This window comes from Chelon labrosus (assembly GCF_963514085.1).
Source record: "Chelon labrosus genome assembly, chromosome: 2".
In the NCBI taxonomy this organism is placed as follows: Eukaryota; Metazoa; Chordata; class Actinopteri; order Mugiliformes; family Mugilidae; genus Chelon; species Chelon labrosus.
In genome coordinates this window covers 13913726-13928367 of record NC_140338.1, presented here as the reverse complement: position 1 = coordinate 13928367, position 14642 = coordinate 13913726, and the positions used below count along the sequence as shown (strand labels likewise).

Genomic DNA, 14642 nt, shown 5'->3' with positions numbered 1-14642 from the left:
GTCTTCAGAGATCACGACTTGGCCGTCGCAGAATATTTAAACTTGAATGTTTTTGTAAATGGATAAATCTGTCAGTATTAAAAAAAAGAGATATGGACCAAGCAGTGTTTTAATAATAAGAGTAATAAGAGTTTTTATCTTCACTGTTAACAGCTCATTTCTTTCTGAATATTTCCTTCTGTCATTTGAGTATTTGTTGAGTGTATGTTTTTTCATATTAGCCTAATACCTGGGATCTATTCTTCTGGCTTTGTTATGGCTTGATGTCAGATTTTAACTCCAAAAACGTGAAAAGCTTAAATGTAACACTTACTTGTCTCAGCACAGTAAAAACAACCTTCACACAGAAAAAACACAACTAAAGACATTTTTGTGAGGTCAAAACATTTTAATTTAATAAAAAAAAAATGGAACAACCTGTTTGAAAGAACATCTCTCTTCTTGTTTGTCCCATTTCTGTCACATTTTCACTGTTGGACCAGCACGCACACACATCCACTCACTGACACGACACTACTGCACCTTTGGAACGAAAACATGCGAACTGATTTGTCAACACCTCCTAGATTTATACAATCCAGTGTAGAATCAATCAATGCATAAATGCTTTAGCTTCAATGACATCCTAGTGATTTTGTATGTTTTAGGCCAAGAGTTTCTAGTAGGAACATCTTAGGTTGTCCATCCACAAATGTTTTGTTGCCTTTATTTTACTTTTATGTTGACACGTAAAGAAAAAGATCAGACCCACTGGCATGAACTAAACCAACGGCTGCCTATTAGATTAAACCATCAGTGCTGAAAATGAATTAACAGGAGCTATACGATTTGCAGTTAATGTGCTAAAACGTGCAAAACTGCTTCCAAAAAAGAGCTCCCAACAGGCCCCACAGCAACAAAGGTTATTCCACATTTAAGCCTCGATCACACGGGGATGTGAGCAAAACAAACCGAGGAGAAATTATCATAAGAAGCATTTCTATTTACAAATGGATCAGAGGCAGAGAAAAAAAAGCAACTCCTCCTCTACAAAGAAGCAATCACATCCCTGAGTACAGTGTTTGTTAATCCTATCATTTAGATTCACGTCTGCGTGATCAGTTATCATCATCGTGTCCTTTCTTGGTCAGCTCGAGGTTGATCGCAAAAAACGGAGCACATCATCATCATCATCATCACTCCTTGGTTTTTCCTGAACCCAGAGGTTGACATTAAACATTGAAGAGTCCTCGGCAGCGGTCATGAAGCTGCAATTTGGGGATCGCAAAGTACCGTGTGGGTTTTGGAGAGCTGCAGTGACAGTTTGCGTTAGAGTCAGACAGCTTTCCATCAGCGTCACAGTCAGAGACATTTCATCCATCCGTTCGAGTGGTGGTACATGGAGCACAATGACAGTGTTAGCCGTTACTTCTGGCTACATCCTCATCTCATTAACTGAGAAAGCCGAGCCTGTGTTAGCACGGAGACGCCTCTTCTGCTTTCTCAGTCTTCTCGTCTTCCTCTCCTCCTTTGTCTTTCTTCTTTTTGTGTTTCTTCTTCTTGTGTTTATGTTTGTGCTCCTTTAGCACGTCCTCCTTGTCCTGGCTGCCGTGTTTCTTGTGCTTTTTGTGCTTCTTGTGTTTCTTATGTTTCTTCTTCTTCTTGTCTCCGGTGGTGGCCGAGTCGCTGTGGTTGCTCGGGGAGGCGCTGTGGGAGGGTTGGCTGAGGGACGGGCTGCCGCTGCCACTCCTCCCTCTCTCCGGCTCTGAGCCTTCGCCTTCGCCTTCGCTGTAGTCGGGCACGAAGGCCGCCTCGTCCGTCTCACGGCCCAGGTCAGAACACAAACGCTGTCTCCTGGGCTCGGGGCCACGACTCTCCTCTCGTCCTCCGCGGCCTTCTGCTGCTGCTGCTGCTGCTTTCTCCTCCTTCGCCGCCACTCCTCGCCCCTCGTCTCTCCCTCCACCTCTTCTCTCCTCTTCTCTCGCTGAGGATCTCCCTTCATCTCTAGCCCCTCTCGCCTCTTCCCTTACAATTTTTGTTTTGGTTGGTTTGTCTGAACTGGTCTGTGCCGCCCTGCCACCCTTGACATCTTCCCTTGGGACTCTCCCTTTCTTCTCCTCCCTCACTGCTCCTCTTCTCTCCTCCTTGGGAGCATCCCGGCTTTCAGTCCTCGTAGATTTAGGTGCTTCAGGTTGTCCCTCCCTGCTGCGGCCCTTCTGAGGCACTGGTGAGGGCTCCTTGGGTGCACCGAGTCCGTTTTCCTGGCCTTCTTCGTCATCTTCTCTCTCCCACTTTGAGCGGGGAGGAGGCTGAATGAGCGGCTCCTCCCTGGCTGGGCTGAGATCTGGACTGACACTCGGGGTACGGCCGCGGCTGTTCACAGGGCTAGACGCGGGCTGCTCAGCAGGTTTAGAGGGCGCACTCTTCTGGTCTTTATCGGAGTCCTGCTTTGTTTCTTGAGTTGATCTACTGTTGAAGAAAAAAATGTTTTAGGTGACTGAGAAACACGACTAGCAGCAGGACTGGAAGTAGTATTTCAGCTCCAAAGCTATACAGTAAATTAGCATCAAAATTATATTTATTCATATTCTTCTACAAAACAACAGAAATTAATTTAAAAAAAAAGAAATGGCTGTCTTTAAGTTAAATTAAAAAGTCTTTGATGCATCCTTCACACAAACACACAATGAAAAGCAGCAAACCTCCTCAATTACTCATATTTCTGCTCTAAAGGTGACTTTAAAGATTGATTATTACAATATTCATTATATTTATTCAATTGTGTCAGGTTTTCAACATCCATGTTCAATTATATTGGAAGATGCTAATGAAGAGCTGGCAGAAAATAAACTCAAAGCTACTCTATATACAAGTACATTTGATCTGAAATTTGCAGAAAAATTAAACATCTAAACGTAACAGTAGTAAACTACTCAGGTCCTAAGGTCTATTAAAAACAGGCGTGACAGACTGACCTGGTGGAGCTGTCCTTTAGGCTCGTCAGAGCCTTTCGACTGATCCTCGGTTTGCTTTTCCCAGCAGTCTCCTGACCATCTTTAACCCCTTCCAGGGAGCGAGGAGAAAGGTTAACAGATTTAATGAATGTTTGTCAACACGGCACAAGACAAACATCTAAATCATACTCTTATTTGCGCACGATGATTCAAATTACCTTCTCTGTGAGTAGCAGCTGGTTTCTCTCCTGAGGGCAAATTCTTCTCTGTTCTGTCCTTGGACACACTCCTGGGAAATAAGAGAACATAATTACACCTGTTAACAACTGTGTTTACAGACAGAGACTCTATATTAGGCTTTCATTCACTCACTGATATGAATCGTTGTTTGACATGCGGCAGACAAGCACACACACTAACCTGTCTGATTTAGCAGGTCTTTCTGACCCCTCTCCTCTTTCCTTAGAGGATGTGCTTGGTTTCTCCTGGCGGTCTGTCGGCCTTTTGGGGGCAGCAGATTTCTCTGCAATGGTCATTTTATCCAAAGAGACCGACCTAGATCCCCCACTTCCACCACCAGAGTTCTTTCGCTCTGTCCTCTCTGACTTCTCCCTTTCCGTGTCCTTTTCAACTGCAACTGCTGACTTCTGTGAGCCTGAGCCAGAGACTCTGTCCCTCTCTCTGTCAGACACCAGACCTCTGTCCCTGTCCCTATCTCTGTCTTTGTCTCGGTCTCTGTCTTTTTCTCGGTCTTTGTCTCTGTCCTTTTCTCGTTCTTTGTCTCTGTCCTTTTCTCGTTCTTTGTCTCTGTCTTTGTCTCGGTCTTTTTCTCTCTCTTTGTCTCGGTCTTTTTCTCTCTCTTTGTCTCGGTCTTTTTCTCTCTCTTTGTCTCGGTCTTTTTCTCTCTCTTTTTCTCGGTCTTTGTCTCTGTCCTTTTCCCTCTCTTTGTCTCTGTCTTTTTCTCGGTCTTTGTCTCGGTCTGAACCAGAAGGTCTATCTCGCTCTCTATCCAGTCCAGAGGTCCGGTCCTGCTCTCTTTCTGAGCCGTGGTGTCTCTCTCCAGCACTGCTAGGCCTCTCTCTGGAGACTCCCCTCTCCGCAGACGCTGATCGCTCCTTTCTTCCCGCTCCTTCTGCTGCACTACCGTGTCTGTCTCTTTCAGAATTGTTAGCGGATGCTGATCGATCAGAGGCAGAAGTCGTCTTTTCAGGACCTGATAGTCCTCTGTCAGAGGCTGCCGTCTCAGTGCTGCCTCTTCTCCCCAGATCTCTGTTGAGCTTGATCCTCCTCAGTGGCTTCGCCTGCATGGGAATGGTTAGATAAATAAAGAGCACATTTATTATAATAAGTTCTCAAACTCTTGAACCAAAGTGACAAAAAAGAACAACGAATTGACTTCTGGAATCTGAAAGGTCCCAGTTTGATTTATTTAGAGATATTTCCACTTTGATTTGGCTGTTATTAAAATGGATTATCTCAAAACGTGTTACTGTTGCTGAGATGTGTGGTATTACCACAATATTTCACCTACAGTTGGAAGTTGCATGTAGCTTTGTTTTTATCTAGCTCTTCCACAGTATGTCAACACACTTTTTAAATCCAAAATGTTGCCACACATCAGCTTTCAGGCCTGACAATGCTCTCAGAGTGGTAGCTTCTGTCATGTTTTGGATCCCCCTCACACTTGGGGATAATCTTGTCTTGTGAGAGGATACATAAAAATGTAGTATTTATTTTATGAATTGATTTCAAATCTTTGAAATGAATATTGATTTGAAACAGAAAATATATATATATATATATATTTTTTAAACCCAGCCCTATTTACTTCTGTTGCAGAGAACAACTTAAACAATAAACGCACCTGAAAGTCTATTAGTGGTCTTATAGCGCCTCGATCTGAGTCTCCTCGACCTTGCTCACGGCTCCCAGGTAGGGGCAGGGGACCAGGTCTGTCAGAAAGCAGCGGTAGTCTGTGCAGCGGGGGTTGATGAGACAGGTGAGAGTGGGAGAGGACATCAACTCCGCCCCCCAGCCCATCTAATCTCCTCAGCTTTCCAGGAGGAGGTCCGAGTAAAGAGCGTCCCTCCTCTCCCATCCTCCTCCGACTATCCACAGGGGACTGAGGTCGGTGGAGGAGTGGGAGGCCATGTTGATGGGGGAGTGGAAGGATACCGCCACCCTGTGGAAGTTCTCTTCTTCCCCGCATGTCATGGCCAGATCGAGAGCCATCGTGAACAGAGAGATGAGAAAGCGGCATGCTCTGGGAGGACAGTGGCGGGGTTTTCAGCAGAGGAGGCCTCACGGCAGAGCTTTTACCCTTGTCCTTTTTAGGGGTGGTTGAGTTGGGGGCATCTTCTGGTTTGGTTTTGATGGTCTTCGACGGTTTAGCAACAGAGGGGGAGGATGAGGAGTCTTTCTTTTTGGTCACCACCGCTGCCTCGACAGTTTTTTTCTTCACCTTGTCAGTCTTTGCCTTCACAGGCTCTGTCTTCACCTTAGGTTTTACCTTTGAAGTCTTCTCTTTCTTCGTTTTATCAGACAGGGTCTTTGACGTTGACTTGGTTGAGGGTTTAACGGAGGCAGCAGTGCTTTTGGAGGTAGACGTTTTAGAGGGCGCAGTACCAGCAGAAGACCTTGGGTACATGGGAGGCGTTTTACTGTGTGATGGTATTTCGTCCATCGGCTCATCTCTCACAGGCGTAGCATCTCCTCTGTCCACTGACTGTCGTGATGGCTCTGGTTCATCGCCAGTCTTCCTCTTTTTCACTTTCTTTGTCTTCAGAACTTTAGTGCTGGACTTGGTCCCTGATGATGAAGTGGATGGGGGATGGTGAGGTGGACCACCCCTCTCTTCTCTGCCTCTTCTCCCTCTTCCCTGGGGTGAGTAATCCCTGGACAATGGAGACATTCGTTCCCTTTCCCTGTCTCTCTCCCTCTCCCTGTCCCTGTCCCTGTCTCTGTCTCTGTCTCTGCTGCCATGGCCTCTGTGATGCAGTGGGGGCTGCTGGTTGCCGTAGTCCTTGTAGTACTTGTTGTACCAGTCCTCATACTCCTTCTCCCATTGCCGAAACCGCTCTCTTTCCCATCTGTCCTGGCCTCCAGGACTTGCACCCTTTAGTTCAAACGGTGGTAGCTCCCGAGGAGGCGGTTTTCGTAAACCAGGGCTGCGGCTCCGGAAGCCACTAGGGGAACGAGACCGGGACCTGTAGGGCCCTGGTCCTTCTGGTCCTTCCCAGCCTGCCGCCCGGTAAGGAGGTGGAGACCGTGGTGACCCAGACCGTCGGTACCCATAAGACCTTGAACGCGAGCGGGATCTTGTCCGTGAGCGCCCATAACTGCGTCCGTTGCGTCTAGAATAAGGGGAGCGGGGATAAGACCGGCCGTGGGAACGTGAACGGGAGCGGGATCGGCTGGGGGAATAAGAGTAAGACCTGGATCTTGATCTGGATCTGGATCTTGACCTCGATCTAGAGCGAGAGTAAGGGGAGCGGCTGAACGGAGAGCGACTGTATGATCGGGACCTAGAACCGGAAATGTTTGACAAGAACAGAATGAAACAAGGTTAGAAAGAAAGTAGACTTTACAAAAACTATATCCAATGGCTTCAAGCGTTATGTATTCAGTAAGAACTTTTAAAACACTTTCATTATGAAATTACCTGGAATAAGATGGTCTTCGCCTCTTTGGTGCATTTCTATACTTCATAAGCTCTTTGTGGAAGTCTTTAGTAAATTCATCCAGTTTGGATGTGACTCTGTGGACACATAGACAAAAATACATAAACGTTTTCAGTGAAACTTTTGTGGTTTGTTTTATAATGAAATCAAACGTTCGGAACATCTAACCAAGAGATGTTTGAGGACAGATAGAAGCAACTCACTTGTCCTGTCTGTGGTGCCTCTGTCTGTAGAAATCATCCTTAGAGAGAGGGGGCTGTGCGAGGGAGAGCGGATGTGGGACAAGGGGGGGCTGGGCGCCAGGAGGTACCCAGGGAGGGTTGAGTCCTGGTGGTCCAGGGGCATAAACGGGCTGGGGCTGGTAACTGATGGCAGGTGGGGGGATAAGGCCAGGGCCAGTGGTGTAAGGTGGGGGGTAAGGCTGAGGTGGGGGTTGGTAGAGGGATGGGGATGGGAACACTGGAGGAACTGGGGCAGGAGGTGGCTGCAGGTGAGTGGAGGGGGGCTCCCTATTTCTGTACCTGTTACAAAGACAGGAACACAAAGCATGATGAGACTGATTGCTACAATGCAGTCATTTATTAGGTCGGACATTCCCACAGACGGGTCTTACCAGTGTCTGCTTCCGCCTCGGTGAGAGTGGTTGGGTCGTGACTGATGACCTAATAAAGCAGAGAGACAGTCTGTTAGTGGCCGTGTGTAAATCCTTTATGTTTGTTTAATCACTTTCAATGAGGAATGAATGAGTTAAGCCTCTTACCTGGTGGAAGAGGAGGCCTTGTAGGTGGCAGGTGGCCAAGAACAGGTAAAGTGTAGCTCTAGAAATAATAATAAAAAAGGTTGTTGAGGGGTGTGCTTGAGATGCAGAATTATGGGTTTGCTGTTGTATGCCTCCAAGTCTATCAACTTTTATGTCCCGACTCATTTAATATATGTAGACAATTTAATACAAAAGGTGTTTTTGCATGTCTTTAAAATGTAACAGATGACCTTTTGGAAATAAATTTTGGTTTTAATTAGCAGAGCAATTCTTGAATCGAGGCTAATAATATGCATGTGGGCTTTTAACAATAACAATTTATGTAATCTCTTATTTAAAAAATGCAATCAACATCAACATTCGAGTGAACTTGGACTCACCTGTGATCCACTTTCTGAGGATCTTGATGAATCTGATGTCATAGTAGGTTCTGGTTCTGTCTCACTAAAACATAAACAGAGACACATTATGACGATGAGACACCAGGTTCTCAAATGTCGTTCTGTATGCATTTGTATGTATGTAACTACTTTCATACTAAACTTACCCTGGTGGGGGTGGTTCACCCTGGCTGCTGGAGGGTACAGGAGAATGGCGGTCCACAGGTGCGGGAGCTGGTGAAGCATCTTGTCCTTCAACAGAAGCAGCATGAGGAGGAGTAGGAGCAGCATGAGGAGGAGTGGGAGCAGCAGGAGAAGGAGCAGCAGCAGTAGGAGCAGGAGCCGCAGAAGGGGTGGGTGCAGGTGGCGAGACCTGGGCTTGGGGGGCACTGATGGGGACACTTGTTGAAGGAGGTTGCGTGACATTGGCCAGTAGCGGGTCCTGCTGTCTCGAGTTGCGAGGTCTGACCAACTGCGGCGGAGGCAGGGATGCATGCTTGATTTGTTTGCGCCCATGTTTGGTGTACCCCGTCTCGTTCTTAAAGTTGTTCACAGCCTGCACAAACACAAACAGGTGATTAGTCATTTTGAACACGGTTCAGTGAACCCAAGATGACATTAGAGGTGATGGACTTGAAAGTGAATACCTGGCGAAGAAACTTGTTGGCAATGAGATTGTCAGGCGAAACATCTGACTGTTTGCATGTGAAGCAGATGTGCTCCTCTGAGTCCAACAAGGCAGTCCTGATGCCTAAGAACAGAAAGAGAATCATAACAGAGAAAATCTTTATTTACTCTAAGGCATAATTTTTTTTTAATGGCATTCGATAATCACCCAGAGACTGTGTGGGAAATTGCACCAACCATCGGAGTCTGAACAACTACACAAAATATCCTCAGGTTGGATTGCTCAAGAGAGGCGACTCATGACTAAACATGTCAGTTAAACGATTGCGCAAAATTACACTTTAAACGCATGGTTAGGGGGCCAGAGGCGGTAATAAATTAATACACTGCAGCAAAGTTAATTTTGATCTCGACTGCTAAAGCACAAGAAGCAAGAACTCACAATCATCGCAGTAACTGTTTCCACAGCAGGGTATGACTACGGCGTCGGTCATCAGGTCATTGCAGATCGGACACAACAGTTCATCTGGGATCGGGTCTGTATCATCCTCGGATGACGACTGGTCGTGGGGAACAAATGGAGGACGCTCCTTCTTTCCTTGGGCATATGCCTCCCTAATAATCGAGATTAGTTTATTTCTTTTTAAGGACTACACACAGATACAAAAACATGTATACGAAACAGTACATATATATGAGTATGTCTTTGGTTGACACGTACGCATCTATGGCGGGTATAGCATATTCTCCAGTGCTGGTCAACATGGCTCCCTTGGTGCCCGGCTCTGCTTTCACCATGAAGCTCTGTGGTATGCCTTTACTAATTCTTACTGGCTTGGGACCATCCACACTCTTATCCTGCACCTAAACATCAATAAAAAACAGAACGATAATCATCAGAGAAGAGACTAGGGCTAATTTCAACTACAGTGAAAATTAACAACACAGACAATTAAAACCTAACAATACATGGTCGTTACCATCAGTATGGGGCACTGGCGAATGTAGTGACCAGCCTTTCCACAACGATAGCAGGTATAGTGAGCAGGTGGAGGTCCAATTGCCTTCTTGGAGTAACTAAAAAGATAAGCCCAGTTAAATATCTTAAACCTTAGAGCTTCTGCAGCTGGAGAATAAAGTTGAGCAAACATCCATACGTTTAAAGTGCAGAACAGGAGTAAGAATAAGAGGTATGTGTCTATACTAACTGTATTGGATCATATTCATGGTTCGACTGAGACATCATGGCTTTAATCTTGTCCTCCTCTGATGCATTTGCGTCGACCAGGTTAGCAGTCTAAAACACATAATGGACAGAAAAGAAATAAGAGAAAAGGAGTATGTGAACCCCTCATGGGGAAAAAAAACAACATCCCATCTATGAAACTTTTTTTTTTTCTGGAAGTACAGCATGTACAGAAACAGTACCTTGGCAAGTTGGGCGAGTGACATAGAAGGAGAAGAATCCGTCTGCAGGAGAATCACAATACATATATTAAAGGTGTTAAGACCGAACAGATATACAGTGGAAGATAAGAGCCCAGATATATCCCCACCACATCCGTGTCCAGTCCATCAGACTCCATCTAAATGTTCGCAACAAAATTAGGGCCTTTGTCGAGTACTCGGGGAGCTTGAAATAATGCAGGCATACAGTAGTGAGCATTTAAATCAAGACATGGATGACAAGTTGTGCGTGTAATGTTTATCCCTCCACTGACTGTCATAATTCCTCAAAAATAATAAGGCTGTGTCTTGTGTCTCGAGTGGAGAATAAAGGCATGCAAGATACAAAAAAGCTAACGCTCCTAACCGAAGATTAACTGCTTAAGGTAACGTCTATAAAAGCTATTAGCTCATATAAAAAAAAATACAACTTATGCAGCTTTAGTTGCAAGTCCCTTAAAGATTCCATCGAATATGTGGAAAATAAAAAGGATAAACACATTTACGACTGCCACTGTATGGAAAACATTTAACACTCATAAGCTGCATACACATTTAACAAATAAAGCAAACATTTACTCAAAATACTCTCCCGCATTCCAAGGCTTTAAGTCCTCATGTCCAATAGCGTACGCTTAGATATTTCATACCTTCTAAACTAATACGGCTTATCAGCAAATTCAAACCACTAGCATATACTTCTATATCCGAAAACTTCTCTTGCCATTGATAGCAGAGGGCGACTTTTCTCAAAGGAATACTTGACATTTAATTTTAGTGCTCAGATTGCCTTCACCGGGCGACAGTAGTTTCATTTTATTTTTTTTTAACAGCTTGTCAAAAGCAGTTGTCAAAACTGTTGCAAGCTCATCAAAAACTGCTCAAGAATACTTTCTATAAACTAATGAGCAAGCATGGGTTAGAGCCAGGTCATTTTAAAAAGTGCAAACGGTGTAGACTGTCATGATATCACACACACACACACACACACAAGTGTAGATTTCTTGCTTTGAAAAAGTATTTGATGAAGGAATAAAATGAATTGTTGTCAAGTGTTCCTTCAAACGCCCTGCACCGCTACAGGTTGAAGGGTGAAAGCGAGAAGGGAGCTCTCTGCAATGCGGGTCAGGAGTCGATGGATCGTTAAGTCTCAAGCATAGACAAAATGTCAAGCGTACACGCCGACAAAAAGGAAACGCTACTCTGCCTGACTCTTTTGATAAAGGTCTGTTAGTAAGTAAACAGGTGAGCAGGGTGGGGAGCCCATCATGATATGCAGGGCTTCGAGGAAACACTGGGTATTGCAGAAGGCTGTGGAGGGAACACACAGGGATCTGGTGCAAGCGGTTCTGACACCGAACCACTGAACAACTTTATTGACAGGTTCTGCAGCTTACAGCTTACAGGACACACTACACCAGTATACTTCTCACTGCAGCAACCAAGGAAGGCCTCCAGAGAGTAAAAGGTTATTTACCGATTATGCGTCTTAGTACTTTGTGATCATGTCACAACATTATATGTCAGTGGCCAAGTCACAGCATGAAAACTAGCTTTTAACGGCTTCCCCTAAACCACTGTTGTAACAATACAGTTTAAACTATTTCCGTTCTTTGCAAAATAGGCCCTTAGGCATCTGAATTAAATCAGTGCAACTCAGCAGGGTATGAATTTCAGCCTTTACGGTTAAGGGTTATGTGCAGTCCATACTCAGAGCAGAACAAAACATCGTCAAGATGAAATTGTACAAGACAAAACAGTTGACATTGGTAAGCGTTACTGAACAAAAAAAATCTTAGAGTATTTAAGTTTAGCAGCTTTTGAAATTAAAAAAAATAATAATAAATTATTTGCAAGGCTATTCCACTCACACAACTTGTCTTGTAATTGTAATCAGTTAATTACAATCGGTCCCAGCCACACTTTACCTTTTTTGGGGTTATTAAACCACATAATAAATAAAATGTTTTCACAGAAAATATATGACAATGGATTATCAATACAAAAATACCATGTTTTCCTTTTACAAACTCCTTTAAAAAAACATTTGCCTGGTCTGAAGCAGGCTACAAAACCATTTCATTATGAAATACAGTCATTAACAGTTAAAATTACTTCTCAGTCAATTATAACGTGGCAACAATTCAACAGTTGGTCAGTTCAGAGCATTAAAAAAAACAATGGTAGATGGTCTGTTGTTTCTCTTATCAACCTCATCTTATCCAGTCAATCACCTTTAATTTACCAACTTCAGAATAGAAAAAGAAAACCTGGGTTTTTAGAGAAACAACAAACAATTTAAACTGTGGTGACTTCTGGAAACCCTCCCCAAAAAGACATCAAATGACATATAGAGGTTGAGATCTCAACACAAAAATGTAGCCAACACACAGTGAACAGAAGATACAACTCGATCTTTCTTGACAGAACGTTCTCGAGATAGGTGACTAAAGCCAGAAAGAGGGGGGAGAGAGAGAGGTGAGGAGGAGAAGAGAGTGTTGGTTTTTGGGTTTGTTTTACATACGGGTCTAGAAGATCCCACCACAGCTGTGTCAGAACGATCTCTGCAGAAACAGACGGAAAGAAACCATCAGTTACTGAAATAACTCGACAGACAGGATCCACTTTTTATTTACAAGACATCTAACCTATACTCAAAAGAAAACTGTAACAAAATCCAGAGAAAAAGCTTTTTATGACTTCATATCATTAGAGTCTGAAGGGCTCAATCAATACTCTGGACTTAGGTATATATTTTAAATATACATACACAATGAACGTCCTGCCAGCTGGTTTGACTCCGCCAATCGGAGTGCGGCGGACGATCACGGACGAGTGTTTCGGGATGTGGGCTTCGTCATCTGTGTACTCTATAAAACACGACAGACATTTGTTAAATAAGGGTGAGCTCATTAAAATGACAGAATCTGTTCAAATTTGACTAATAGTAAACAGACAGTTGGTGTTGAGGATATAATGCCAGATGTATCCTGGCTCCAAATTGTGCTGGTTTAATTACATACACAATTCTTAAATTTTCTGATTTATTTCAGAACTCATAATATATTATATATATTATCATATATATCATATATATTTCAGTGTGGAGTGTTGCATTAAATAAAAAACAGACATTTTTCCCCTCCAAACCCACTGCTATGAAGATGATACTCTCAACTTATCACATCCACCATGTCGATCACATCAACTTTGCTTGTTTTTCGTGTGTCATGTAATCCGTCAGCTGATAACATACCTTCTCGAGTCTGCGCATTGGTGATCTGCAGGTCGCAGTCTGTGGCCTTGAGGCGCTCCCGAGACATAATCTGCCTTTTGAGCTCGCTGAGGGTGATATGCAGCCCATCGAAAGTGACCGTGTTGTAGTCCAGTTTGGAAGAAAACTTATAGTGAACACACGACATTTTTACAGGTCTAAGCACTTATCAAGTCAACCAAAGCACAAGGAAAAAAACAAAAGGCCTGCTATGAAATGAAACAGCGTCAACACTGAACACAGGAGGCTAAATCTGGTGACTTTAATGGGTAAACTTTCTTTATAATCGCTGAAACACTGTGGACAAGGAAAGGACTATAATGGGGGAAAGGTTCAGCTCGCAGATGACGACACAGTCCTTATTATTGCCAAAGAAAAATAATCGAGATCGAGGGAGTGAGGCCAGAGCCATTGAGTGGCGCCGCGTGCCCCGTCAGTTCTTTAAAGTCCAACAAAACACAGGGTGCCACCAAATCCAAGGGAGTCCATGTAGCACAATGGTAATTCGTTACATCGATGTAAATGAGGCCAAGTCCGTCATGAAGTGTCCTTGATAGAAAGCCCGCAGCGCCGCACTGCGAGCCTTTGGTGCGGCTAGCAGCGGGCCTGGGTTTCCCTAACAACCGTCCTTGTGGTAATGTTGTAGCTTTTTGATTCAGTCCGTAATTATCAAAAGGAGACAAATGCTGCCCACAAAAAGTCCACAAAAGTGCGTGAAACCCTCCGCAACGAGTCCACAAAGTTTTACGCTTTTCGCTGATATACGTCAATTGGATAAATCCTAAACCACACTGTTCCGTATAGATGTTAAATTAGCTAATGCCAAGGCTAACATGCTACGCCTCGAGATTAGCTAACACAATATGAAACAACCACTGGCCTAACAAAAGCTAACAGCTAATGGTTAGCGGTGCTATGCTAACAATGTTGCCCCGTTAACTGTCGAATAATTTGACAAAATCCGCAGTCACGCAATCAAGACACAAAAAATCCTCCGTTCTTCTTCCAGCCTCGAAAACTGAAAGTTGTAAATCCAGACGACTCTTCAGTTTAAATCCATAAAATCCATTTCGGTGATGCAAGCTTCTTCTCTCCTCGCTGTTTCATCAAAATGGCGCCGGCCGGAACCGGAAGTATCAAGGGATTTAGTTTTTTTTTTTTTTTTTTTTTTTACAGTTAATAGTTAACTAAAGAGTGTGTATTAAGCTTAAGTGTATTAAGGTAGATGGGGTAAAATATCGACGATAGCTAAACGCTACAGATATGTTAAGAAGGACTTCGACGCGAATAAGACTTGACAAACGGCAACAGTTATCCGGTATTATCTGACTGGAACCGTTTGCGGTATCGTCTTCCGTAGGTAGCGTGGCCGAGCGGTCTAAGGCGCTGGATTAAGGCTCCAGTCTCTTCGGAGGCGTGGGTTCGAATCCCACCGCTGCCAAGTTTTTCTTTTTTTCAGACTCATCTCTAAAATAGGAGCGTATCTAAGGCGCTGAATTTATGTGATTTGCACAGATGCTATCATATTACAGAGTCACTACT

The 14642-nt window shown here is 44.0% G+C and overlaps 1 protein-coding gene across 2 annotated transcripts; it reads right to left on the bottom strand.

The window, feature by feature from the left end:
- Nucleotides 1-351: 351 nt before the first annotated feature.
- Nucleotides 352-14206, bottom strand: LOC311503858 (uncharacterized protein). 2 transcript variants are annotated; one of them, XM_084566754.1, is made up of 20 exons: nt 13083-14206; nt 12597-12696; nt 12351-12390; nt 9809-9850; nt 9589-9677; nt 9361-9457; nt 9102-9244; nt 8823-8995; nt 8401-8504; nt 7921-8309; nt 7754-7817; nt 7374-7431; nt 7227-7275; nt 6817-7134; nt 6595-6690; nt 4798-6457; nt 3354-4234; nt 3152-3222; nt 2955-3042; nt 352-2448 (listed from the first exon to the last, which is right to left on the bottom strand). In XM_084566754.1, exons 1-20 carry the CDS (start codon nt 13246-13248, stop codon nt 1455-1457), a joined length of 5622 nt encoding a protein of 1873 aa, XP_084422880.1. In that variant the 5' UTR covers nt 13249-14206; the 3' UTR covers nt 352-1454. The 2 variants fall into 2 exon arrangements, with proteins under 2 accessions (XP_084422880.1, XP_084422881.1); XM_084566755.1 differs by having other exon boundaries at nt 352-2445.
- Between the last annotated feature and the right edge of the window lie 436 nt (nt 14207-14642).

Excerpts from the sequence above, each read along its gene's own strand:
- LOC311503858 (XM_084566754.1), bottom strand. The coding sequence starts at position 13,248 with ATGTCGTGTGTTCACTATAAGTTTTCTTCCAAACTGGACTACAACACG. Across the intron at positions 9,458-9,588 it reads CATGAATATGATCCAATACA|TTACTCCAAGAAGGCAATTG; the intron begins GTTAGTATAGAC and ends TTATCTTTTTAG. Across the intron at positions 7,432-7,753 it reads CCTCAGAAAGTGGATCACAG|AGCTACACTTTACCTGTTCT; the intron begins GTGAGTCCAAGT and ends TATTATTTCTAG.